The 26861-nt window shown below is 50.6% G+C and overlaps 1 protein-coding gene across 4 annotated transcripts in view; it reads right to left on the bottom strand.

Annotated features, from left to right (window-relative positions):
* Positions 1 to 9157: 9157 nt before the first annotated feature.
* LOC138303518 (zinc finger protein 282-like) overlaps positions 9158 to 26861 on the bottom strand; it is a 145077-nt gene continuing 127373 nt past the window's right edge. The window contains exons 5-9 of one of the 4 annotated variants that reach the window (XM_069242717.1): positions 26776 to 26850; positions 16227 to 16325; positions 14283 to 14405; positions 12734 to 12826; positions 9158 to 10776 (exon numbers count right to left, since the gene is read on the bottom strand). In XM_069242717.1, the coding sequence (XP_069098818.1) occupies positions 10058 to 10776; positions 12734 to 12826; positions 14283 to 14405; positions 16227 to 16325; positions 26776 to 26850 (1109 nt within the window). In that variant the 3' untranslated portion in view covers positions 9158 to 10057. Of the gene's footprint in view, positions 10780 to 12733; positions 12827 to 14282; positions 14406 to 16226; positions 16326 to 26775; positions 26851 to 26861 lie in introns of all 4 variants that reach the window. The other 3 variants (XM_069242715.1, XM_069242716.1, XM_069242718.1) reach the window with 3 other exon arrangements.

Here is a 26861-nt window from a genome sequence, read left to right as displayed (position 1 = left end):
TCGGTGAGTGCACAGGAGCCGAAGTAGCTGCAAAACACGCGGTTCCCAGCAATGCAGTCTGACGTGGGGAGGCAAGGACTTACCTCCACCAAACTTGGACTGAAGAGTCACTGGACTGTGGGAGTCACTTGGACAGAGTTGCTGAGTTCAAGGGACCTCGCTCGTTGGGCTGAGAGGAGACCCAGAGGACCGGTGATGCAGTTCTTTGGTGCCTGCGGTTGCAGGGGGAAGATTCCGTCGACCCACGGGAGATTTCTTCGGAGCTTCTAGTGCAGAGAGGAGGCAGACTACCCCCACAGCATGCACCACCAGGAAAACAGTCGAGAAGGCGGCAGGATCAGCGTTACAAGGTCGCAGTAGTTGTCTTTGCTACTCTGTTGCAGTTTTGCAGGCTTCCAGCGCGGTCAGCAGTCGATTCCTTGGCAGAAGGTGAAGAGAGAGATGCAGAGGAACTCTGATGAGCTCTTGCATTCGTTATCTAAGGAATTCCCCAAAGCAGAGACCCTAAATAGCCAGAAAAGGAGGTTTGGCTACCTAGGAGAGGATAGGCTAGCAACACCTGAAGGAGCCTATCAGAAGGAGTCTCTGACGTCACCTGCTGGCCCTGCCCACTCAGAGCAGTCCAGTGTGCCAGCAGCACCTCTGTTTCCAAGATGGCAGAGGTCTGGAGCACACTGGAGGAGCTCTGGGCACAGGTCAGGGGAGTGGTCACTCCCCTTTCCTTTGTCCAGTTTCGCGCCAGAGCAGGGCTGAGGGATCCCTGAACCGGTGTAGACTGGCTTATGCAGAAATGGGCACTATCTGTGCCCATGAAAGCATTTCCAGAGGCTGGGGGAGGCTACTCCTCCCCTGCCTTAACACCTTTTTCCAAAGGGAGAGGGTGTAACACCCTCTCTCTGAGGAAGTCCTTTGTTCTGCCTTCCTGGGCCAAGCCTGGCTGGACCCCAGGAGGGCAGAAACCTGTCTGAGGGGTTGGCATCAGCAGCAGCTGCAGTGAAACCCCTGAAAAGGCAGTTTGGCAGTACCCGGGTCTGTGCTAGAGACCCGGGGAATCATGGGATTGTCTCCCCAATACCAGGATGGCATTGGTGGGGCAATTCCATGATCTTAGACATGTTACATGGCCATATTCGGAGTTACCATTGTGAAGCTACACATAGGTAGTGACCTATGTGTAGTGCACACGTGTAATGGTGTCCCCGCACTCACAAAGTCCGGGGAATTTGCCCGGAACAATGTGGGGGCACCTTGGCTAGTGCCAGGGTGCCCATACACTAAGTAACTTAGCACCCAACCTTTACCAGGTAAAGGTTAGACATATAGGTGACTTATAAGTTACTTAAGTGCAGTGGTAAATGGCTGTGAAATAACGTGGACGTTATTTCACTCAGGCTGCAGTGGCAGGCCTGTGTAAGAATTGTCAGAGCTCCCTATGGGTGGCAAAAGAAATGCTGCAGCCCATAGGGATCTCCTGGAACCCCAATACCCTGGGTACCTCAGTACCATATACTAGGGAATTATAAGGGTGTTCCAGTATGCCAATGTAAATTGGTAAAATTGGTCACTAGCCTGTTAGTGACAATTTGTACAGAGAGAGCATAACCACTGAGCTTCTGGTTAGCAGAGCCTCAGTGAGACAGTTAGGCATCACACAGGGAACACATACATATAGGCCACAAACTTATGAGCACTGGGGTCCTGGCTAGCAGGGTCCCAGTGACACATAACAAACATACTGAAAACATAGGGTTTTCACTATGAGCACTGGGCCCTGGCTAGCAGGATCCCAGTGAGACAGTGAAAACACCCTGACATACACTCACAAACAGGCCAAAAGTGGGGGTAACAAGGCTAGAAAGAGGCTACTTTCTCACAGCATCTGCAATAGGGGCCCCCAAATCGGTCTCCCATTTTTGTTTAAGGATTGTTAGTGGCTTACAGAATGCAGATCTGATCTTCCTATATAAGCCTTGTGTGTACCCGTGGCGCTTAGCAGGTATTGGGTGACTTCCAATAATGGCAGCTCCATCCTCCCCACCTGCCACTGTCGGACAATTGTTTCAGTGACTGCTCTATAAAGCAAAAAGTGCCCCGCTGGAATCTGGAATCAGGCACAGAAGTCCTCAAAGGGCAGGAGCGAATCTGCCTCATATAGAGCCCCCACAGTGGTTGCCCCCACCACCTCCCATCGCACGAGTCGCCTCCAGTCCCCTCTATGCGGCAACGCAAGCAAGCATTTCAGTGGTATGTCAGGTGTGTAGGGCGTGGCACATTGTGATCTGCGAAGATGCCGTAGCCAGCATCTATGCATCACCCTCAGCTCCAGCCAGTGATAGGCATGGGACCCAGACGTAGCGTGACCCTAGTCAGGGAGTGAAGGTCTGGGGTGAAAGGGGAAGTCTCCCTGTTGGGCATTGTCCAGCTAGCTAGCCATCTAGTCAGCCACTGCAGCTGACCTGCTAAATAGTATGCTTCGAAGTCAGGAACAGCCATCCCTCCTTCTTCAAGTGGGCGTTGCAGAATCGTGAGCGCCAAACGTCGTCTGCCTGTTCCCCATAAGAAGCCCACAATCATGGAGTTTAATTTTTTGAAGAAGACTCTCAGAATCCATAGCGAGAGAGTGGTGAAAAAGTACAACAACTTGGGTAGTGCTATCATTTTTAAGAGTGCCACTCGTCCCGCTACAGATTTTGGCAGTGAGGCCCAGAAAGTCATATTCCCCCAAAGGCTTCTCAGAGTTCGCTCTAGATTTCCCTCCAGCAGATCTAGGTTATTATGGTATACCTGAACTCCCAAATATGGCAAGCATCGTCGTTCCCACTGTAGGTTCCCAAGGTCCAAGGGTGAAGTCTTGCCCTTGAGGACAGGAAATAAGCTAGATTTTTGCCAATGTACTCTGAGGCCAGATATAGCCCCAAATCGTTGTAATAGACTGCAGGCACCACACAGGGCGTCTCCCTCATCCTGCAGGAAGAGTAGTAGATCATCTGCATACAGGGCGATATGGTGTGTTTGTCCCGCCACCGTTATGCCTGCATAAGCTCCACCCGCCCGGACGACACAATCCAGTTGTTCGATAGCTAATGCAAAAAGCAATGGAGAGAGTGGGCAACCCTGTCTAGTCCCCCTCTCCACCCGGTAGCTCTCTAATATTGTAGTGCCCGTGCGGACTCTAACCGTCAGATTAGTTTAGAGCAGCTTCGTCCATGCGATGAACTGGTCTCCCAGGCCAAATCTACAGAGCACTTCATATAAATATTGCTACTCGAGGCTATTGAAGGCCTTTTCGAAATTGATCACCATTATCACCGCCTTTTGTTTATCATAAGCTTCGCTATGAAGTAGAGAGAAGAGGCACCTTATATCCAGCGCCGTTTGACGCCCTGGGATTAACCCAGTCTGGTCCAAGTGGACCAGGCGCGGCATATGCCACAGAAGACCTGTAGCCAGAATTTTGCTCAGTATCTTATAATCCACAGCATCATCGACAGGGGCCGATATGAGGCCACGTCTGTGGGCAGTTTCCTCGGTTTCAACAGAGGAATGATCAAGGCCTCCCGGGTTGACGCCAGGAGAGTATGCTGCTCCCTAGCTTCTTCATATACCTCAACTAGTTTCGGGCCCAATTTATCCATATATGTTGAGTAAAATTTGACCGGGAGTCCATCTGGTCCCGGGGTCTTGTTTTTTGCCATGCTACTAACGGCCGCCTTAACATCAGCCAGGATGATCGCTGACCCCAGCTCTGTCTCCTCAAGTTCAGAGACTGTTGGGACCAATATATGAGATAAGAAACTGTGTATCTCTGCTGCCGCTGGTCGGACTTTGTTCTTATAGATGTCGGCATAGTAGTTATAAAACTCATCATTAATCTCGGTCTGGGTTTATATGGTATGCCCCCTGAGGTTGGTTAATTCGACTATAGCTGTGTTCCTATGTGTAGGATTTGCTAACCATGCTAGTACTTAACTGGCACGATCTCCCTCTGAATGCGCGCTATATACGCTTTGTAGTCATAACAGCGCAATCGTTCGATCGCTGCTGCTGTCTTTTCTCGTGCTGTGAGGAGGAGGAGCATTGTTTGTAATTCTGGGGCACCAGGGCGGTGCTGTTCAAGTGTGTGCTGTGCTTGTTCTGCTTTCTGTATGTCATGTAGCAGCGTGCAACGTGCACCAGCCGCTGCCGAAATGCAGTTCCCTCTAGTGACGACCTTAAATGCGTCCCATTCAGTCAATTTGGAGCGTGTAAAGCCCCTGTTAACTTCGAAGTAAGCAGCTATCGCTGCACTAATGGTATGTGTAAAAGCTTGATCCTCCAACAAGGCCGGCTGGAGCCGCCAGGTGGGGATCGGCGCGCGATGCTGCAACCACCCTTAGCTTCATTAACAGTGGGTTTTGATCTGATAGTGTCTGGGTTAGATACTAGGTCAGGTGCGTTTGTGGGTGGAAATCTGGAGAACATAGGAATGTATCCAGCTGTATGTGTAGATTATACATTGATGAGTAGAAGGAGTCCCTGCAATCTGGATGCTGGATGTGCCATGAGTCAACCAAGCCCCAATCCCTCTGCCAACTTTGGTAACCCTGAGCTGTTCTATTAACCGGTGAAGAGGGTAGGGGGGATGCGATCTATCCAGCATCGTATCTGCTACGCAATTAAAATCTCCCCCTAGCAGTACTGATCCTGTTAAGTGCATTGCCAGTTGTTCAGAGAGGGAGGCGAGGATTCCCACCTGGTCTGTAGTGGGACCATAAATTCTGCCTAGCACAATTGCCCTCCCATCCAATTTTCCAGTAATTATAGTGTAGCGTCCCAACGGATCTATAACTGTCACCGTGTGTTGGAATGGTACCCCATGTTTGACCCATATTAAAGACCCCCTGGCGTAAGCCGAAAATGTGGTGCAATAGACCTGACTTCTCCATCTTCTCTGGAGGGCACGGCTATCTTCCGCATCTAGATATATTTCCTGAAGCATACCTTGTGTCTTTTAGCTATGGATCGGATTCCTCTAACATTCCATGTGAGGAACTTAAAACTCAGTGTGGCCTCCATGAGCTATATAGTAAAGAACCCATTGACACGTTTAGGGAGCCCAAGCCCACCCTAGAGGAGCCCCCTCCACATCAATTTGCATATGTGACACATCCAGGCAACACCACATAAACTGTTCTGTACCTAAATAACATTTTATCCAACTCCCCCTCCCCAGGGCAAAAAACAGCATGTTCTCACCCAAACAGTCAAAGAACTGTAAGCAATAATACTCATGCCCTCCAACATTCAGGCTATGATATGAGTGGGGGTGGTGGTCTCAGTGGATTGCGGCAGGGTGGTCCAGGTGCACCTGGCCCCCATTCCCCTCCCCCCCAGCTTGCTATCAGCTATGGAGAGTGGGCAAACTTGCGCGAAACGAGTGCCGCCGCCGAGTCTATAGGGGCAGGGCGCGCCACTCTCCATGGATCTTGGTGGTAGCCAGCTAGCCGGTCGGCCAGTGTGTGAAGGTCCCAGTCAAGCACCTCACGCCATCGCAGCACTCCGTTAATTATCTATAAGAGTTCATCTGCAGTGTTTGGGGTGACCACTGGTAGAACTACACATGAACAAGTTGAAATCGTGGTCTCGCTCGCTCTGTTCATCACGCATCTGTCGACTCGGGGATATTGTGTGCCTCGAGGTCTCACCCATTGATGCAGCCACTGCTATTGCCTTCTGCCATTCCTCCTGCACTTCTTCTGGTGTGGGTGGGTCAATCCTGGACTGTGGATGGCTCCTATGAGATCTAGGTCATCGTTTCCTCTTTCTGTTTCAGCCAATAGCATTGGAATCAATGCTCGGTGATAGTTCAAGCCAAGTCCACGCTTCTTGGGGCGTATTAAAAAATTCCACCCCTGTCTGAGTGACTACCCACAGCCGAGCCGGAAATTACATGGAGTATAGGATCTCCAACTCTCGTAGCTTATGTTTCATGGATATGAAAGCTGCCCTCTGGCAGTGAACCTCGCGAGATGAAGTCAGGGAATACGGACACTTTGCTGTTGTCAACTTTCAGATCCTCCCATAGTCACGCCTGGCGCAGTATGGTGTCTTGATCTCTATAGTAAAGTAATCAGGCTATCACTGTTCTTGGCGGATCTTCCGGGGGGGGGGGCGGGTACTCTATGAGCTCTCTCCAGTGCAAAGAAGGGCAAAAGTCCCGCTGGGGCCACACCCGATTTGAGCCATTCCTCCAGATAACCCACCATGTCAGAGCCTTCAATTTTTTCTGGGAGTCCAATCACCCTAATGTTATTGCGCCTTGCTCTATTCTTGGCATTCTCTGCCCTATGTTCAAGCGCTTTCAGCCGGGCTTCGATGGCAGTCATGCACCCGTCCGTGGATGCCAATGTAGGGGTGCTTCTGAAAGTTCTCTCTCCGTCACAGTGACTCTCTCTGCTAAGCGCCGATGGTCGTCGTGAAGGAGGCCCAGGTCTATGCTTATTGTGTCTATTTTTACCTCAAGTGCTGTCCGTGAGGCTGCTATGGCCTGCAGCACGTCTTGTAGTGTTGGCGTGGCGGTCGTCGATTCCATTACTGTGGATTGTATTGGCTCCGCCATCTTGTTGGGTACTTGTACCTGGGAGGGCCCCTCTAGTTCTCCACCCCTCTTCCTGGTCGCTTTCCCCACTTGCCCATTTGCCTCTGCATGCGGTATTAGATCATCTTTTTCAGACGTTTACAGCACCCAGGTGTAAGTTTCTCCTTGACGCCACAAAATGACATCCTGTCGGAAATCCTTGCAGTGAGGCTGACCGTTGCATGCAAGGGAAACTGGAGTCCTGGACACTCTTGGGAGTTCGATAGGGATTGGGTGGGAGCTCCAGTTGTGTCCCTATTAATTGGCAATGTGCTGATTATTTCAGGGGCAGGGGAACGTCCAGTCAGCAATTTCACGCTTGTCCCTCTTCCCTTAGTCCACTCAGGATGCACTGGAATATTTCACCTCCCACAGTGCAGGCAAGAGCATGGCCTCAGATCGCCTTGTTACGTCGCTTCGCTCTGCGCCCCTGGGGATTACTCTCCACAATGCTCTTAGTGTCACTAGTCTCTTTGCAGTCACGACTCCCTTGCCAGATGTGATCCCCTAATTTGTGCTCTATCCACAGAGGTTCGCAGTAATATCTTGTGTCTCCGTGGCCCCACCCGTTCCTCCTGTCCAGGCCTCTCAGCAGGTCCCCCGGGGCTCCTCGTGTTACATGCGACTGTTGGTGTTCACTTTAATATGCTGCCCCAGGTCCCACTGTAATTGGCCCCCAATTCTCCAGCCAGGGTGTTCGGGTGGGCCCCCCAAGGGGCCGCTCTTCCGTACCCCCCATGACTAGGGCCTCCTCTAGTGATAGGCGTACCTACAACTCCAGGCGGCCACCTTCACGAGCAGTCTCCGCAGTGGTCCACTCCTATGTCCAGCGGCAGCACTCCGCACTCCTTCTCTTCAGCCTCTCAGCCCAATAGTCCCCACCTCAGGAGTGCTTGTGTCCTTTGCACCGCCGCCGCAGGTTTAGCGTGCTGCGCACTCAAAGCACAAAGGCCGCCTCTGCCGGCGGCCCGCCCCAATCAAGCGGCAACCCACGCGGGCCCCCGTCAGCACCGCTGCACCAGTATGCCCTGTGGCCCACCCTGAGCCCAGGTGCCCGGACTCAGCTGGGTCCAGCCTCCTCATCCTCCTCCTCTCAGCAGTCACTGGGCTCATGCCCTACGAATCAGCCCGATGAGCGCGGGCGATCCGGTCAGCAGCCAACTTGTGCCGGTCGCACCACCTAGCTCCAGACTTCGTATTCGGCTATTTGCCGGCTGCAGGGGACCCAGTCACCGAGCCCTCGATCTCCTTGGGGGTCCAGTGTACATGCCCTGCACTTCACCCTCTTTCAGGATGATCTGCAGGGGTTCTGATGTGGCCGTGGATCCCGGAGCTTCGGTGCCCCACCGCTTACTCCATTCACTGCTTAGCCAGGTCCCACCGCTTGGATTAGAAAGCTGTTGCTCTTTTTAAAAAGTTCCTTAATAACATGAGTCTTTCTTCGCTCTATGTGTTGTCCAATATGACTAAATCTGCCTTAATGTTTTTAGTTCGGCATTTCTCAGCATAAGGGTTTGGTTCCCTGTTTCTGTTTTAGAGGGTGAGGTAGGTTTAATCTTGTTTCTGATATTACCTACATCATGCCTGTTTCTTTAATGCTGTTTTGATGCTGGGTCCAACAAATGCCACCGTTCCCTCTCACCCGGTCTTGCACGCTTGCCTCCTCATAGGAGTTTACTGGTGTCAGGTGAGTCTGAATGCAGGTGGGTCATGTCTGGCCTTTGGTGTCCTTAGTGAATGGATATCACCTGCCTCAATACCTCTGGGATGCAGGGACCCTGCTGCTGCCGATGCATGTGTGCTCTGAACACCTTACATGGCAGTAAAAAGAAACTCCACCACCAGTCGTTTGCGTGCTGATGTAATAAAATGGCTAGCATGCAGCAAGACATGTGTAGTAGAGTTTGGCAAATCCTTTCTCATATTTTGTTTGCCAAAAGGCTGCAGTGTGGCCAAGGTTGACACTTCACCTTCCAGTAACTGAAGAAAGCTTATAGGTGAGGGCACTTGCTTCATAACTACTCTCGGATGGACCCTTGGACTTAGATTTTGCCCCTGCTGCCTTCACTTCGGTCAGTCTCTCATTACCTGGACTACTCCAGCCTCTCGTCTCTAACCCTTCTTCTGTCTGCGCTGATCTCCTGACTAGAACCGCCTTCTGATTTGCTCCTGGATTTGTATTAAAACGTTTGATTTTCCTGGGAGGCCCTCTGACCATCCATATGTTGAATGGAGTTTCCAGGCCCTGGTTGCGTGGAGCAGTCCATGTGGGTTTTAGCCTCTCTTTCTGGTTAGAGCCTCGTAGACATGATTAACAGTTATTTAGTTGTGTGTTTCCTTTGGCTGTATAGTACAAACTGATTCCTTGTCCAGTATCTTCTCGATATAGGTTTGCTTTTTTCATTGTCAGTGCAGCCTGTTTACTCATTCACACACTTCTGGGGACCACCAGCATTACCTGTATCAAGCCAGATGGGCAGCATGTTAATTGTATTTATTGTTTATTTTTATATATTTAATAATATAGCTTTGACACAAGTCCAGGGAGCAGCAGATACCTCTGCAAAGAAAATGTTTATTGGACTAGGACTGTCGGAAACAAACAGTGCTGTGGAAAGAGAAACAATGCATGTGTGGGGTGCACTTGAGATGGGACCACACACAATGTGACATCATTTAACACATGTTTGATTACACAATTCATACATTAACAACACATTGTTGGTTAAATACTTGCATTAAACAGCACACACATGTCTACAATGTATTACATATATATACATATTAAACTGATTTGCAATTTGAGAAACTAGGGGATAAAGTGGTTTGGCCTGAATCACACAATCATTAGGTGAATTGTCAATGCTGGTGTTAGAAACAGGGTTCCCAAGTTTCAAGGTCAGCAACAAAACCAAAGCATTTAGAGCAATAGAGCTGGTCTGCATTTCCTGCACCTAATACCACAACTGGTTAACCAGTGTATCAGAGGATCATGTATCAGAGAAGTTTGGGTTTTATTCAAGTATACTAAATAGGACGTGCATGTCCATTTACAGCCTGGTGAGTTTTCCTGCTCTGTCTTACTGATGAAATAATACTGTATTTCAGTTAGCGGTTGGGAATCCTCCGATTATGCCAATTAACTCTGGATGTAATTGTTATATGCAGTTTACTCTACTCAATATACTTTCACTTCTTGTGGTGTGAATTTGCTAAGCATCTGTTTAGTGTTGGGCAGTCCTTTGTGTAACTGAGCTAAACCAAGCATCAGCCCCATGGTTTAGGGCCAGTGCAGGAGATAGTGTGGTCTGCTTTATGTGTCCTTGGTTCATCCTTTTCTGTCAGATCAGTTAAATGATTGTTGTGGCTTTCCTCCAATCGCATAAGTGCAGAACGGTGTGCTTAAGTCTTTCATTGAGGTTTAGTAATTCACTAGCGCGATCATAAATGTTTCTGTTTGACTGTATTATTTCTCAAGAATGCATCTTCTCTAGTGTGTTTTCTTTGATGCAGATTTAAACTTTCTTTCCAAGTAAAGCTCTTCCCACAGTCAGTACACCTGTATGGCTTCTCTCCTGTGTGCATTCTCATATGTCTTTTTAGATTATCCTTCCGGCTGAAAGATTTATGACAAAAGGTACACGTACACGGCTTTTCGCCTGTATGTGTTCTGTAGTGCTTTATCAGGTTTTCCTTGTACAAGAAGCTTTTCTCACACTCAGTACACGAGTATGGCCTCACTTCAGAATATTTTCCTTTTTGCTCTCCTGTGCGCTCTCCTTCGCGACTCAAGTTTGTATCTAATGTAGCCGAAGAGTAGGATATTGAATTTTCCTGTAATTTCGAAAGTTTTTTCAGCAGCAAAGGACTTTTGAGATTGTTTGCATGATCACTGTAGTTTTGTGAGAGTCCTTGGGGTCTGGCATGATATGATCCATGATGTTCGGAACTGCTGAAGACACTTTCCCATGCAACAGTTCCCTTGCCTCCCTCTTTCCAGCACCTCTTTGAGTGCAGCTGATTCCTGGTGTTAGTTACCCTGGGAGACGTCTGCGGCACATTCATGTTGCCTTTCCTCATTGAAAGTTTATTCTGTGCTGTTGGTTTTGTACAGCGTATAAACTCTGCAACATTTTGTTGTCTGGTCATGCTTTGTTCACCTGCTGGATAGGAACAATAGTTAGATATTAGCCTTAAGCTTTTAGGAACATCATCTCACAAGCATTAACCCTACTCGGTTTCTATTGTTACAACTGTGTGAAAGAGCAATGCTATGCCCAAAATAAAATATGAATAGAGGTGTTGTAAAAAGGAATTCAGGTTATATTATGTATATTGATATATTATCAGGGTGTCAACATAGTCAGATCTCACATCGAAACAGTAGGCAAAGTGGTTAATTAGCATCAGATGTTTAGCTTTCATCAGGACCACAACAGAAATGAGAACATCTAGAATGGGGCCATCACAGTAAGTGGTTTATGCTTTCTCACACACTCCACAGCTTTGTTGCCTTGTCACTATACAGCCTTGACACACAGGAAAAGGCTGAATGCCTAACTTTTATGCACAAATACTATAGGTCCTTAAAAGAACACCTACTTAGCTCTTAAAATGAGTGACCACTTTGTTTCTTAGTTTGCTTTGCTCCTGGGATGATGTGTATCTACCTCCTCTTGTGGAAAATCATGCAGGTGGACACATCTTCAGTGCAGCCAACTGCATGACTGCTCCCACGGAAGACACCTAGTGATGGGCACAAACATGAGCCATACATCAAAGTTTCAGTCTAGAAGCCCGTTCAGGAAATGAATGTAACAGAGGGCCAGTGATTGCATCGTCTCTATCACCTATGGCCAGAGGTGCCCCACCTCCCCTCAACCCCCAGCTGTCTTTGTTTCACTTTAAGTGTTTAAGTGTCTTTTCTTATTTTGTACTGCAGAAAAGCCAATATATGTTAATACAAATTCTGAAAAAATATTCTGAATGGTCTGCTCGTTTACTTTGCCTGGAAAAGGGAGAGTATGAAACCAAAACACATGCTTTTACTTTAACAACTGGTGGTAAGGACACAAGGCAACCTCACAACAAGAGATGCTGCGCATCACAGAATGAGTGACACTAGCAGATGTTTAACCCCATCACAGGTAAATATTGAGTTGTTCCCCCCTCCCAGACCTGGAAGGCGAGGGGCTTAGTACATCACACATAATGTTTGGTCCCAACACAGTATGACTGCCATAACAAACAGTCAATAAGCAATGACACAAATAACACAACAGTCCACCTCTCATCGCCTGTCCTTGGGTGCATGGCCTAGCTCTGATGGCCGGAGACATCACAATGAGTTACTCTAGGTCTACAATGGTCTAGGTCGCTGGAAAGCCACCACACAGTTGATATTGTTACTCCTCAGTTTGGACATAGTTGAATTACTCTTTGTTGAACTTTTGTTACGGAAAATGAGGACTCTGACAGTCAGAGTAGCGATGGAAAGCTTGCAGTCAATGCACCAGTAAAACTATGAATTGAACAGAATGAATAGTGAGATGATACTTAGCATTGTTAGTAGTATAAATTGTGTGTAACTTATTCAAGGCAAATGTACAAAGTAAGTTAATAGGGTTAAGTAAACTGATGCGGTCTTCACTTCACTAACAAAAAAACCCAGTTGCTGAAGGCAGAAGGACTCTAAACAATTCTGCTAATCCTTTTCATATAGAAGGTGTTCCGCACCTTATTGTGGACAGATAATGTTATACTCTTTGAGACACCTGGTGGCCTGTTACACTAACAGAATACCCACAGACATGTAATTACCAGAGACCTCCACCGAGCCAGTATCACATGCTTTCCTAACAAGCCTCTGTGGATGGGCTTTCACTAAGTGAGAAAATAAACATTTGCTCTGTTGGTCTGGGTAGTGATGTTCCTGTTACAAAATAAAATAGGGTGCACTTTCTAATCAGGGAAACAAGTGAAATTCTCACGTGGAAAAACAGGCTTAACAAAAAACGTGCGCAGTATGAATCATAGTGCACACAAATAATGGGAAGACAGAAAACAGGTGTGAAGTTATGGTCTCTGATTCCAAGATCTGAAGCACAAGTCACTCACCTCCCGGGCTCTCCATTTTACCATTGTCTTCATGGTCAATGCTGTAGGGCTCGTCTTCTTCTTTGATGCAGATGGAAATAATCGCCTGCTCTTCTGTGTGGGTAGAAGCGTGTCAGTATAACATGTAAACTCAAACAAAAAGTGATCACAATGGAGGGGTCTCTGTAGATGTCATCAGAGTGCGGGTGGAGAAAGAGACCCCCTTTTTAGTGCTCCCAGAGTTTTGTATACCAGGCTATTGGGAGGGAGGCCATTTGTACAAGGCAGAGTGTCTGATTAGGAGCCTCCTGGTCTGTGAGAACAGAAAGACCCTCTAAACATTTTCTGGCTTATTCTGAAAGACAGGCAGTGTGACCAGGAGTCGCAGAGTCCTGCAGTTTGGAACCTTTGGGCTGAGTGTGATCAATTCTTGTGCAAACTCAAGAAATGCAAAAAATATTGGTCCCCACTAACCTGCGACAACTGAACCCTAACTAACCACAGTCAACAGAGAGTCAATTCGCAGTCAGGTACAACTTTCTGAGACAGTATATTTCTCTATCCTATCTCAGCACTGAAGCTGTGCTGCTTTCTATGACTCCTGCATCAAACTAATTAGTCCTACTTAAAAGTGCCTCCTCTCAAGTAAACACCTGGACTAAAAATAAGAGTAGAACAAATTCAACAAACATTGCGCAGATAGTTTAATCTATTACAAAAAAATCCATTTGTAAACAAATTATATTATTTCAAGAACTGGACCGGTATTCAACCACTGGTGCCACTTCAGAGTCACTATGTGCACAAGAGTTATAGATGTGCGCTCCCCTTGCTGGAGTCCGAGATCTTCCACTGCAGCTTTCAGAGCAAATCTACGCACTTGGCTTGTCTCTAATGCTAGAGAAATCAGACCATCTTACTCCAATCCTTAAGCAACTACACTGGCTGCTCCTTGAAATCCGCATCACCCTCAAAATCACTTGCATTACTGAAAGGGTCGTCCACACTGCGCTCCCGTCTTACCACAAAGACAAACTCCACACAACAGGCACTGAAAGATCTACAAGAGGAGAAACCAACCTCCTCCTTGAAATCCCTGACACAAGGAAAAGCAAGCCTGCTAGCCCAGCCTTTCCTCTGTGATACCATGTAGAAGATGTTTTAGTCAGTGTTAACATGTTTTTATTTTTATATGAGAAAGGTGTTGAGATGCATGTCTATTGCATCTATGTACACACACACACACACGTGTACGAACACACACACACACACACACACACACACACACACACACACATTTCCTTATTTAAGTGCCCAGGGTAACAGTTGTATAGCCAGTAACAAGCAGATTTATGATTGATCCAAAGAAAGGTACAACAGCAACCTTCTGAAACACTTAGATATACAATTATGATTCACAACTGTAATGACACATTTAGTTCTGAAATTCGGACTTTTGCAAACTTTTGATGTTGTCAGAACTGTACATTATTTCCGATAAGAAGTTATTAAAACAGTGGATGTAACATATTTTGTTTGGGTCACACACATCGCATCCATTATTTTTCACCTGGGTGGTGCAGATCAATTTTTTCTCTTCCTTCCAAGTCCTGAAGATTGTCCAGATTATCCAGATGCTGGTTTTCCTCTCTTCTGATGCTGAATAACGCGTCAGGACTGATAAATGAGTCATCTGTTGATTAAAGGCAACAATATGTGATTTCCGCTCACTTCTAACAATTTCTCCTAAGCATTGAGGCAAACATCATTCTAGTCCCGCCCTTTTTCTTATTGAATTACTTGTCCTGCGTAATGCCTCGGTTTCCTGAAAGGACCTTGTGTTGAGGGAACACAAAGGCTTTTGTGGAAAGGGTGAACCTAAATGGAAATGCCCAGTCACACACTTTATGGGTTCCAGAGGGTGGGCCAATTTGTTTTGAGAATTCTTCAGCATGAACATATATTTTAAATATCAACATAGACCATGGAGAATGTGTACCCTGGGTACAAGAACAATGTGGCGATATGAAAGAATCTGGATAAAACACTTCAGTGCCAGACACTGATTTTTATTTAAGTTGTATGTTCTTGAGGGGGATCAAAGGTGCACACACCCTCTGTGACGAGCAAAATTATACACATCAAATCCATTTAAAGGGTGCCGGACAATAGCTACACATTACTGGAAACGACTGGATGGAATACAATGCATGTACGACAGCTGCTGAGCTAAACCGGTCAGCCTGTAGATACCTGGACAGAAATCTTACTGGTCAGTGCTCTCCAGTTATAAACAAACACAGAAGCTAGTTTTGTGTTGTGTGTGTACTCAGATACATAGGCCCTCATTCTGACCTTGGCGGGCGGCGGAGGCCGCCCGCCAAAGTCCCGCCGTCAGGTTACCGTTCCGCGGTCGAAAGACCGCGGCGGTAATTCTGACTTTCCCGCTGGGCTGGCGGGCGGTCTCGTTCAGACCGCCAGCCAGCCCAGCGGGAAAGACGCTTCCACGATGAAGCCGGCTCGGAATCGAGCCGGCGGAGTGGAAGCTGTGCGACGGGTGCAGTTGCACCCGTCGCGTATTTCACTGTCTGCGCAGCAGACAGTGAAATACATGTAGGGGCCCTCTTACGGGGGCCCCTGCAATGCCCATGCCAGTGGCATGGGCACTGCAGGGGCCCCCAGGGGCCCCGCGACCCCCCCTACCGCCATCCGGATCTCGGCGGTCCGACCGCCGGGATCTGGATGGCGGTAGGGGGGGTCAGAATCCCCGCGGCGGTGCAGCAAGCTGCGCCGCCGCGGAGGATTCAATGGGGCCGCGGTACACTGGCGGGACCCCGCCAGTGGTGCCGGTCCGACCGCGGCTTTACCGCCGCGGTCGGAATCCCCATTGAAGCACCGCCGGCTTGTCGGCGGTGCTCCCGCGGTCCTCCGCCCTGGCGGTCAAAGACCGCCAGGGTCAGAATGAGGGCCATAGAGTCCTGATAGAACAGTGGGGGAAAGAAGCAGAGTACAGTGAACAAAGCAGGAATGGATGGGTTACTCATGGCACTCAAGAGCTCCTATTAGACACGCCAGCGTACTGCTAACTTGGCACATGGGCTCTATTTTTGGGATTGGACCTGTCAGTAGCAGGTTACACCCAGATGTCTAAAGCAGAAGCATTGCTAGTTCAGGCCTACTGAATAGTTTTTGAATCTTTGCTGACACCCTCTCAATCCTCATCACTGAGTATTCACTCACATGTGAGTTTCCAAAGGCTTTCTTTTCTCTTACTTTCCTAACAGTAGATAGGACTGTATTCTTCTTCATATTTTATGAAAAATGAAACGCCTTTTGAACACACATCTCTTTCAACTATTAAAGCTGTGCTTGGAAGGCCTATCTTAAGATCCACAGCCCAAACCACAACTTGAGCTCTCGATAACCCAAATCTCCCTGTGATTTTGTAGACAGTCTCAGGTCACTTTAGAGGACTTTGGCCAGACCTACTTCTGAGTTAATGCTCTTTACTCACCCGTAGGAATGCTGAAGCTTTCTATTCTCTTGTTGCCCGGATGACCACAACTATAGGATTCCAATTCGTCATTTATGCAGAAGGAAACAAGTGACTGCTCTGTTGTATAGAAAAAGCAGATTTAAACAAAAATAACATTATAAAATAGAGTCACGATGGGCAGTCTTGGTGTGAAATATTAATAAAGTGTACAGGTAGGAATGACCCTGTACAATAATATCGGGCAATTTCAAACAAATGAAGGTGATATATAGTCACTCGCACAAGCCTATCAGGAGATGTCAGATCGCGAGAGATCTGATCAACATGCCCATGTCTGTCACACGATCTTGGTCCAACATTTAATGCTGGTGGCCAATCTCACAATAACCTGCAATAGCGCATTACACGCCTTTCTTGGGCTGGTAATGATGGAAACAATACTGCACCAGTGGAAAACATAGTATCAATGGACCTTTTCAGGTGCTTGTTAAATTCCTTCTCTTTACTAGAAAACACATTAAACTGTGAAGTGAGGCAAACAAGAGAGCACTGCATGCATCTATGGGCCAGATGTATCAATATTAAAAATAGCGATCACCGAATTGTGATTGTCTGCAAGTTGCAATTAGGTAATCGCTATTCCAAATGTATGAAACTCGGAATTTCATTTAGTGATTCCTAGTTGGTCGCAAAATTGACATACCTCATGAATAATAATGAGGTAGGTTGCAATTTGCAACCTATTAGGAATCGCAAAAATCACAGGGATGGTGGCCTGCTGGGGTCAGCAGACCACCAAGTCTGTGATTGCTTTTCAAAAAAGTAGTCTTTAAAAAAAAATATATAGGGGGTGATTCCAACCCTGGCGGTCGGTGATAAAGCGGCGGCCAACCCGCCAACAGGCAGGCGGTTAAAAAAAAGGAATTCTGACCCTGGCGGGAACCACCAACACAGCCCGCCACTTTAACACTCCGACCGCCACGGCGGGACAGACAAACAGCGCGGCGGTCACCGCCAACATGCAGGTGGCAGACAATGTACCGCCCACCCTATCACAACTCATCAATCCGCCACCTTTTCCGGGGCGGGAGCCCCGCCGATAAAAACACGGCGGAAACAGACTACCAACGGGAAAACGCTCACCTATACACACTCCACGAGGAACCTGGACAGCATGGAACCCGAATTAAACATCCTACCAGCTATTGTCTACCTGCTGATCTACCACGAGTACGAACGCCGGCGCAGACGACAACGGTGAGTACTGCACCTACGACACAGGGGAGGGGGGAGGAGGAAAGCTTACGGGCACACACATACGCGACACCCCCCCCCCCCCCAAACTATCTACACACCAATGCAGAGCAACAACTCAGAGGTTCATTGAAGTCATGGAAAATCATCTATTTGAAATATTTTAAAAAAAAAATGAACAGTGCGAAATCTAAATACATAGGCAATAAGTCCAGCTCATTTTGTTAAAGTTCCACAGTCCGTGGGCCAATGTCCACAAACACATGGGCAAAGCCCACACAGGAGACCAGATACCGTTGGAGAGAACACTGCTGGGGCATCAGATGATAAAACTACAGGCACCTCAGGGGGAAGGGAAGGGGGGGCACCTCAGCCAGTTGAGTCCACGACGCCAGATCCACGAGGGGCCTCCATGCCCACTGTACCATCCTGGGGAGTGCAAAGCCACAGTCTCACAAGTCTCTACAGTGGGTGGATTGCCCACTGTGCCATCCTGGGGAGTGCAAAGCCACAGTCTCTCAAGTCTCTACAGTGGGTAGGTTGCCCACTGTTACATCCTGGGGAGTGCAAAGCCACAGTCTCTCAAGTCTCTCCAGTGGGTGGGTTGCCCACTGTTACATCCTGGGGAGTGCAAAGCCACAGTCTCTCAAGTCTCTACAGTGGGTGGAAGGGAAGGGGGGGCACCTCAGCCAGCTGAGTCCACGACGCCAGATCCACGAGGGGCCTCCATGCCCACTGTACCATCCTGGGGAGTGCAAAGCCACAGTCTCACAAGTCTCTACAGTGGGTGGATTGCCCACTGTGCCATCCTGGGGAGTTCAAAGCCACAGTCCATCAGATGGATAACCGACTCCACTGGTATTGGAGGAGGCAGGGTGCTCAGAGTGCAGCGTGAACACCAGCTCGACACAGAACCGGCACTGTCAATGGGCCAGCGGTGCTTGAGACGGCGGGGCCCAGCGGAGCGGTGCTTGAGACGGCGGGGCCCAGCGGAGTGGTGCTTGAGAAGAAGGGCCCAGCGGAGCGGTGCTTGAGATGAAGGGCCCAGCGGAGCGGTGCTTGAGATGAAGGGCCCAGCGGAGCGGTGCTTGAGATGAAGGGCCCAGCGGAGCGGTGCTTGAGATGAAGGGCCCAGCGGAGCGGTGCTTGACAGGAAGGGCCCAGCAGAGCGGTGCTTGACAGGAAGGGCCCAGCGGAGCGGTGCTTGACAGGAAGGGCCCAGCGGAGCGGTGCTTGACAGGAAGGGCCCAGCGGAGCGGTGCTTGAGATGAAGGGCCCAGCGGAGCGGTGCTTGACAGGAAGGGCCCAGCGGAGCGGTGCTTGACAGGAAGGGCCCAGCGGAGCGGTGCTTGACAGGAAGGGCCCAGCGGAGCGGTGCTTGAGACGGCGGGGCCCAGCGGAGCGGTGCTTGAGACGGCGGGGCCCAGCGGAGCGGTGCTTGAGACGGCGGGGCCCAGCGGAGCAGTGCTTGAGACGGCGGGGCCCAGCGGAGCGGTGCTTGAGACGGCGGGGCCCAGCGGAGCGGTGCTTGAGACGGCGGGGACCAGCGGAGCGGTGCTTGACAGGAAGGGCCCAGCGGAGCGGTGCTTGAGATGAAGGGCCCAGCGGAGCGGTGCTTGAGATGAAGGGCCCAGCGGAGCGGTGCTTGACAAGAAGGGCCCAGCGGAGCGGTGCTTGAGACGGCGGGGCCCAGCGGAGCGGTGCTTGAGATGAAGGGCCCAGCGGAGCGGTGCTTGACAGGAAGGGCCCAGCGAAGCGGTGCTTGACAGGAAGGGCCCAGCGGAGCGGTGCTCTTCACGGCGGGGCCCTCTTCAGCGGTGCCTGTCTTGGCGGGGCCCTGTTCAGCGGTGCTCTTCACGGCGGGGCCCTCTTCAGCGGTGCTCTTCACGACGGGGCCCTCTTCAGCGGTGCCTGTCTTGGCGGGGCCCTGTTCAGCGGTGCCTGTCTTGGCGGGGCCCTGTTCAGCGGTGCTCTTCACGGCGGGGCCCTCTTCAGCAGTGCCTGTCTTGGCGGGGCCCTCTTCAGCGGTGCTTGTCCTGTCTTTCAAGGGAGCCAGACCTGGCCAGGACTCCCCGCTTAGTCGCCCTCCGACAGTGCGGTTGCTGGCCCCTCCTGCGATGGAGTCCTGGGCCCGTGGGTGTCCTCCGTCACACCCGGTATGGGGCAGGTGGGGCCCTCCTGGTCCGCACGCCTGCTGGCTGACTTCTCCGCCCTGCTGCCCTTGCCCTCCTTCGATTAAGCTCTCTGGCCCTTGCCTCCCCTTGATGTTGTGGCAGGTGACGGGCCACGACTACGCTCCTTGGTGGCAGCCGTCTCAGCCTTCTCACGCCGACCCTTTGTTTTTCGGGTTCTCTTCCCAGGGGGTGGGCTGGCTGTCCCCTTGCTGCTGGCCGATGTAACTGCACTCGGAAAAGGTGGACTCCAAAACCCGTGCACAATGGTCGCCCTCGATGCAGGGCTGGTGGTGGCTGAGGTGCTCTTAGGACTCTTACCAGATGGAGGGGGTGGGTCAGGTGATGCAAAGAGGTTAACTTTGGAGAGGAAAAGTTTTTTAGGAGCAATGGGAAGGGTAGGTGCAGTGGGTATGGGAGTGGAGGAAGAGGATGTGGTTGTAGGAGAGTCAAGTGTGCTGTCTGTGGGTGCAGGTGCTTGTGACGTAGGCTGTCATGAGGTGGATGGCTGTTGGGTGGGTGGCTGCCTGCGTTTGTGTGTTTTGGAAGAGGGGGTGACAGACACACTGGGAGAGGACACAGGGGACGTGTAAATGGCAGTGGGGGTGGTGACTGCACGTGTGCGGACTGTACTGGAGGGTGTGCTGGTGAAGGAAGTACTGGCTGATGGTGGTGTGCATGCAGGTGTGAGTGGAGACGTCACAGGGAGGGAGGAGGGAGACGAGGAGGAGGGGGACACAGAGGTGGTAGTGACTGTTGGCATGTCTGCATCTGGATGTTGTTTGTGTGAATGCTTGTGGGATCTGTGGTGCTTATGTCTGGATGAGCTGCCCTTGGGTGTTGAGGTGTGTGCAGGCTGGTCTGATGGTGTGGATGGGATAGGCAGAGGAACAGGAGACTGGGACTGGGTGGAGGCAGTTAGAAGAGGGAGGCTGGAAACAGGGACAATGGCTGCCGTCAGTGCTGAGGCCAGAGCATTGAACGATCGTTGATGGGCAGCCTGACCCGAATGAATGCCCTCCAGGTATGCATTGCTCCGATGCACCTCCCTTTCTACACCCTGGATGGCATTCAAGAGGGTAGACTGCCCAACAATGAGTGTCCTGAGGAGGTCAATGACCTCCTCACTGAGGGCAGCAGGGGTAACTGGGACAGGGCCTGAGGTGCCTGGGGCGAAGGAGATGCCCGCCTTCCTGGGCGAGCGGGCACGGAGCGAAGGCTGAGGGGCTGCTGGGAGGGCGGGGCTGGTGCGCTGGGTGGCGGCTGTACCTGTTGTGGCGGTGGGCACGGATGTTGCCGCCACCGCAAGGGAGCTCCCTTCCGAGGACGTGTCGGTGTCGCTGACGTCTCCACGGGTCCCCGTTGTGGAGCTCCCCTCGCCCTCCGTCTCACTGGTGAACTCGGTGTCTGTAGCATGGCCCTCCGGGGCCATGTGAGTTGCAGCTCACTCGTGCTCCGATGCCAATTCTCCTCCGCCTGATGATGCTAATACACACATGCACAGGAAGATAAAGAAAATGGGTGGGGGGAGAAATAAAGACAGGTTGAGTGCATGCATTGGCAACACCGTTGGCGGAGAGGACAGACACAGAAGCCCCCTGCACTACGCCGCGCAATCGGGGTACACTACTCAGTACTTGTGACTAGGCCTGCAGGTCTATGGACAACAAATGCACACATGGGTGATGCAGGACCATGGATAGCTCGACTTGGCACCCTACAGAGGTGGGGGGCGGGGGCACAGGGCCATGCCTAAAGGAGGGGACTAGCCTACAGAAAGCGCCCTGGCCTAAAGTCACCCACAGCCCTCCTCCCCAACCCAGACACCTCCACTGCGTGCAAAGATAGCAGAATGTGCTGATACTCACCCCCTTGTGTCTGCTGTGATGTCCCCACGCGCCCATCCAAATCGGGGTAGGCCACCGCCAGGATCCGGGACATCAGGGGGGTCAATTGGCGGCTGGCACCCCTCCTATGTTGGGAGGCCATCCCCAGCAGAGACTCGGCAGTCTTCCTGGTCCCGCGGCGGATGTCCTCCCACCTCTTTCGGCAGTGGGTGCCCAGTCTGTTGTGGACCCCCAGGGCCCGGACGTCCTTGGCGATGGCACGCCAAATCTCAATCTTCTGATGGACGCTGACCTATGTGACATGTACAGGGTGGGAAAGGAAATATCATCACTTTTCTGCATGGTAGATGTGAGTGGCCCCCCCTCCCCAACCTTGCCATGTGGCACATGCTCTCATCTGTCGTGCGTTGCACTACTCATTCGCTCCCCTCCCCACCATCTTACATACACCCCACTCAACACAGGCATAGCCCATTCAACGTGCACCCAGTGTACTCACCTGTTGGTCTGGAGGACCGTAGAGTAGCGCATACTGGGGGAGGACCCCATCAACAAGTTTCTCCAACTCTTCTGAAGTGAAGGCAGGGGCCCTTTCCCCAGTCGCAGCAGCCATAGTATCTCCCAGACCGAGGTCACAGCAGCACTTGCAGTATAGGTCCTCTCCTGTGGATGATCAGGTCTCGAGTGATTAAGCAGCTAGAAAATGGCGGTCACGCCCGCGGCGGTGCGTACCGAGACCGCCGGCGCACATCGTCATTGGCTCCTGAGACCCATAGGGTTCAATGTTAACCAATGCGGCTTCGCACCGCGGTCTTCGACCGCCTACCGCCACGGTGTGCCACGCCAGCGCATTGACCTCACATCCCATTGTCACACTTCACAGGTCAGGCATCCGCCATTTCAAAGGCCCACATGGCTTAATTTCTACTGCGTCACACAGGCCTGGGCCGTGCATTGCCACTCATACACGCCTTTCACTGCATTGCGATTCATTTACTGTGCAAGCTGTGTGAACGAACCTGTGGCTTGCTTCACTCTGTACTCCATGTTGTCCTTCCTAGGCACCGTCCGCTGGGACTTGCGAGGAGAAGGATGAATCCTCCCATGTACCGACCGCTGGTGGACCTGTCGACAATGGAAGAACGACATATTATACTTCGTTACAGACTTGACAGAGCCACTATTCATGAACTGTGTGCCCAGCTGGAGCCAGACCTGATGTCCCCCATCCGCCAACCCACAGGGATTCCCCCTCTGGTGCAGGTTCTCTCAGTACTCAATTTTTTGGCAAGTGGGTCTTTTCAGACAACAGTGGCCATGTCATCAGGGATGTCTCAGCCTATGTTTTCTAAGGTTTTGTCCAGAGTGTTGTCTGCCCTGATGAAATACATGCGGGGATACATTGTTTTCCCTGAGGAGGATGATTTGGCTACAGTGAAGGGTGATTTCTATGCCCTTGGACATATCCCCAACATCATTGGTGCCATTGATGGGACCCATGTGGCTTTGGTACCACCCAAAGGCAGTGAGCAGGTGTACAGAAATAGAAAGAGTTATCATTCTATGAATGTCCAGGTGGTCTGTTTGGCAGACCAGTACATCTCCCATGTGAATGCCAAGTTCCCTGGGTCAGTGCATGACGCGTATGTTATGCGAAACAGCAGCATCCCCTATGTGATGGAACAGCTACAGAGACACCGTGTGTGGTTATTAGGTGACTCTGGTTACCCCAACCTCTCCTGGCTATTGACCCCAGTGAGGAATCCCAGGACAAGGGCAGACGAACGGTACAATGAGGCCCATGGGCGAACTAGGAGGATAAAAGAAAGGACCTTCGGGGTCCTGAAGGCCAGGTTTAGGTGCCTGCATATGACAGGTGGATCCCTAATGTACTCACCAAAGAAGGTGTGCCATATCATCGTGGCCTGCTGTATGCTTCACAATCTTGCATTGCGACGCCAGGTGCCTTTCCTGCAGGAGGATGGTCCAGATGGTGGTGTTGTAGCAGCTGTGGAGCCTGTGGAGAGTGAAGAGGAGGAAGACGACGGGGACGACACGGACAACAGGGATACAGTTATATAACAGTATTTTCAGTAGCACACAGGTAAGATTCACCCACGCCATTTTACATTTACTTCAGGCCTCCTGCGTCTCTACTTTCTGTGTTTCCCACCATTTCCTTTTAACTGAATTGTGACTTTCCCTTCACTTTTCAGAGCTGTTTGACCAACTGCGTGACTTCTGCTTTGTTTGCCCATGGACTACAGCTTGTTGTCATTGGTATGTTGTCATTACAATGTAACAGAACATAATTGCACCGTTATGTGTGATACATAATAGTAAAATAAAAGTAGACTCCTGTAATTGTAAGTGCAATAAGTGATTTATTATAAGTGCTACATATAGGTACATGATAGTAAAACGGTGATGGGTGGGGGTGGAGAAATGTCCATGGCAGAGTCCAGTTCTCAGTTTCACAGGTGCATTGTCCATATGCCTGTGGAAGGATGGAGCAGGGGCAGTTCAAGGTTGGACAGGGTGACAATGTGGGACAGTGGGATGACATCAGGGGGTATCTTATGCTGGCGGGGGTCTTGCAATCCTACTCTGTTTTCTTGTGTGATCTCAGGTTCCGCTTGCGGGGTGGTTGTTCTTCAGCAGGAGGTGGGGTTCTGGTGGCCTGACGTTGTGTGGGGGCCTCCTGTCCACTAGCGCCGGCGGAGGTGGTAGGCTGTTCCTGGCCTGGGCTAGTGACAGGGGCCCTTTGGGGTGCCACATGGTCCCGCAATGTGGTGACTATCTGGTTAAGGGCCAGGACGATGGTCCCCATTGCGGAACCGATGTTCCTCAGTTCCTCTCTGAACCCCATGTACCGTTCCTCCTGCTGTGCCTGGATCTCCTGGAACCTGGCCAGTACCGTCGCCATCGTCTCCTGGGAGTGGTGATATGCTCCCATGATGGTGGTGAGGGCCTCTTGGAGAGTTGGTTCCCTGGGCCTGTCCCCCCCCTGTCGCACAGCGGCCCTCCAAGTTCCCCTGTTTCCCTGGGCCTCTGTCCCCTGGACGGTGTGCCCACTACCACTGCCCCCAGGTCCCTGTTGTTGTTGGGGTGGTGGGTCAACCTGGGTGCCCTGTAGTGGTGGACACACCGCTGATTGACGTGTCCTGGAGACAGAGGCATGGGCCCGCTGGGTGGGAGCTGTGCTGGTGTTCCCAGAGGGGGTTAGGTCTGGTGTAGCCTGTGGGTGTCTGTGGGGAACCGACTGTCCAGAGGTCCCCGATGGGCCGAGCTGGTCATCTGGGTCCAGGTCGACAGAGCTGCTGTCATCGCTGGGGGCCTCTTCTGGGGGTGGGATGGACATCTCTGGACCCTCTGTGGCGGTGTGGTGGCGTTCGGGTCCTGCAGGGGTATAAGGGTATGGTTATTGGTTCTGTGTGTGGCATTTCGTGGGATGGATGGGTGTCCGTGTACCCAAGTGCAGGCATTCCCGTGTGGGGGCTTTTGTGAGGGTGGCTTGTGGGGGAGATGGTTATGTGCAGTGGGCATGCTTGGGTGATGGGTGTCCATGCTTTGTGGTCGCATGCAGGTCTAGGTGTTGGGATGGGTGGGTTGTGATGGTGGTACATTTGGAAGGAGTTGGTGTGATGGGGGTGAGGGTGGGGGTATGTGCTGGCATGCAGATGGGGTGGGAAGTAGTAGTTAAGATTTGACTTACCAGAGTCCATTCCTCCGCCTACTCCTGCGAGGCCCTCAGGATGCAGGATGTGCAAGACTTCCTCCTCCCATGCTGTGAATTCTGGGGGAGTAGGTGGGGGTCCGCCGCCAGTCTTCTGCACCGCAATGTTGTGCCTTGATACCATGGAACGCACCTTCCCCCGTAGGTCGTTCCATCTCTTCCTGATGTCCTCCCGATTGCGTGGATGCTGTCCCACCGCGTTGACCCTGTCGACTATCCTTTGCCATAGCGCTATCTTCCTAGCAATTGTTGTATGCTGCACCTGTGCCCCGAAGAGCTGGGGCTCTACACGTACTATTTCCTCCACCATGACCCTGAGTTCTGCGTCAGAGAACCTGGGGTGTCTTTGGGGTGCCATGGGGTGGTGTGGATGAGGTGAGGGATGTTGTATGTGTTGTGGAGTGTGATGTGTGTGGTGGTGTATGGTGTTTTGTGCGTTGTAATTGTGTGGGTGATGTTGTGATTAGCCTCTGTGTGATGGTCTACTCTAAGCAGTGCTGTCTCTCTCTGTCCTTGATTCGCAATTGTGGAAGTAAGGGTTTGTGGGTAATGTGGGTGTGTGTTTTATATTGTATTGAGTGTGTGGGAGTGGTGTGTGTATGTGTATCAGGTGTGTGTATTTCAAATTGTCCAATGTGGTTGTGTTTTGTAAGGGTGTGTGTATTTTGACCGCGGCGGTGTGTACCGCCAATGGAATACCGCGTTTGAAAGACCGCCGCGTGGATTCCTGGGTCGTAATGGCATGGGCGTATTTCTGTTGGCGTGACGGTGGAGGTTTGGTCATCGCCATTTTTTCGCTGACCTTTGGTGTGGCGGACTTTTGTGGATGTCGGGTTTTTGGCGGTTTGCCAGTTGCGGGTCAGAATGACCGTGGCGGTTTACCGCGGCGGTGTTATGGCGGTCTTCTGACCGGCGGTAAGCGCCTTTTACCGCCAAGGTCAGAATGACCCCCATAGTGCTTTTTCCTTAAAGGAAAACGTCATGCATTAAAAAATAAAATGTAAAAGTTTTCTTTTCATGTTTTAGGAGAAGGCAGTGGTAAATAAGGTTCCTAGAAGCATTCACAAAGGAGAATGGGGTCCCTTTGGGACCCCTTACCATTTTCAAATAGGTTACCACCTACTCGACGTACGTGGTAAAATGCTAATGTTTTGTTATCGCATTTTGGTATTAGGAAGGGACGACCTAAACACGCCCCTTCCTAATACCGAATAGGTCTGTATTTGCAATTTCATATTGAGATTCGGTAACATTTTACTGAATCCCAGTTTGAAATCCCTACGTACCAAAATGCATTCTTGTAGTTGCAAATGGCAAACGGCGACCACAGAAATGCTTGATACATCTGGTCCTATGCATGGTAAAATAAATAGGCTGATTATTATCAAAGTGCAGCTGTGAAACAACCTCCGAACAGATTATTTATTGCAGCACTATAAGCGATCAATTCACTGTACAACCCAAAGAAGCTTAACAGCTCAGGAGCCTTATAGACTACAAAGAAATCAGACACCAACCAGTATCCTCAAGCTGTCATTGCACTAATGGATGTAACTCACCTAATTTCGGGTTGGTGCTGCTTTCCCGGACTTCTGCTTCAAGATTAGAAATGGAAGCTGAAACTGTCTCTTCTTCTTTCCTCAAG

Source organism: Pleurodeles waltl, chromosome 7 (assembly GCF_031143425.1).
Source record: "Pleurodeles waltl isolate 20211129_DDA chromosome 7, aPleWal1.hap1.20221129, whole genome shotgun sequence".
In the NCBI taxonomy this organism is placed as follows: Eukaryota; Metazoa; Chordata; class Amphibia; order Caudata; family Salamandridae; genus Pleurodeles; species Pleurodeles waltl.
The sequence above is the reverse complement of the archived record's forward strand: the minus strand, read 5'-3'. Positions and strand labels throughout refer to the sequence as shown.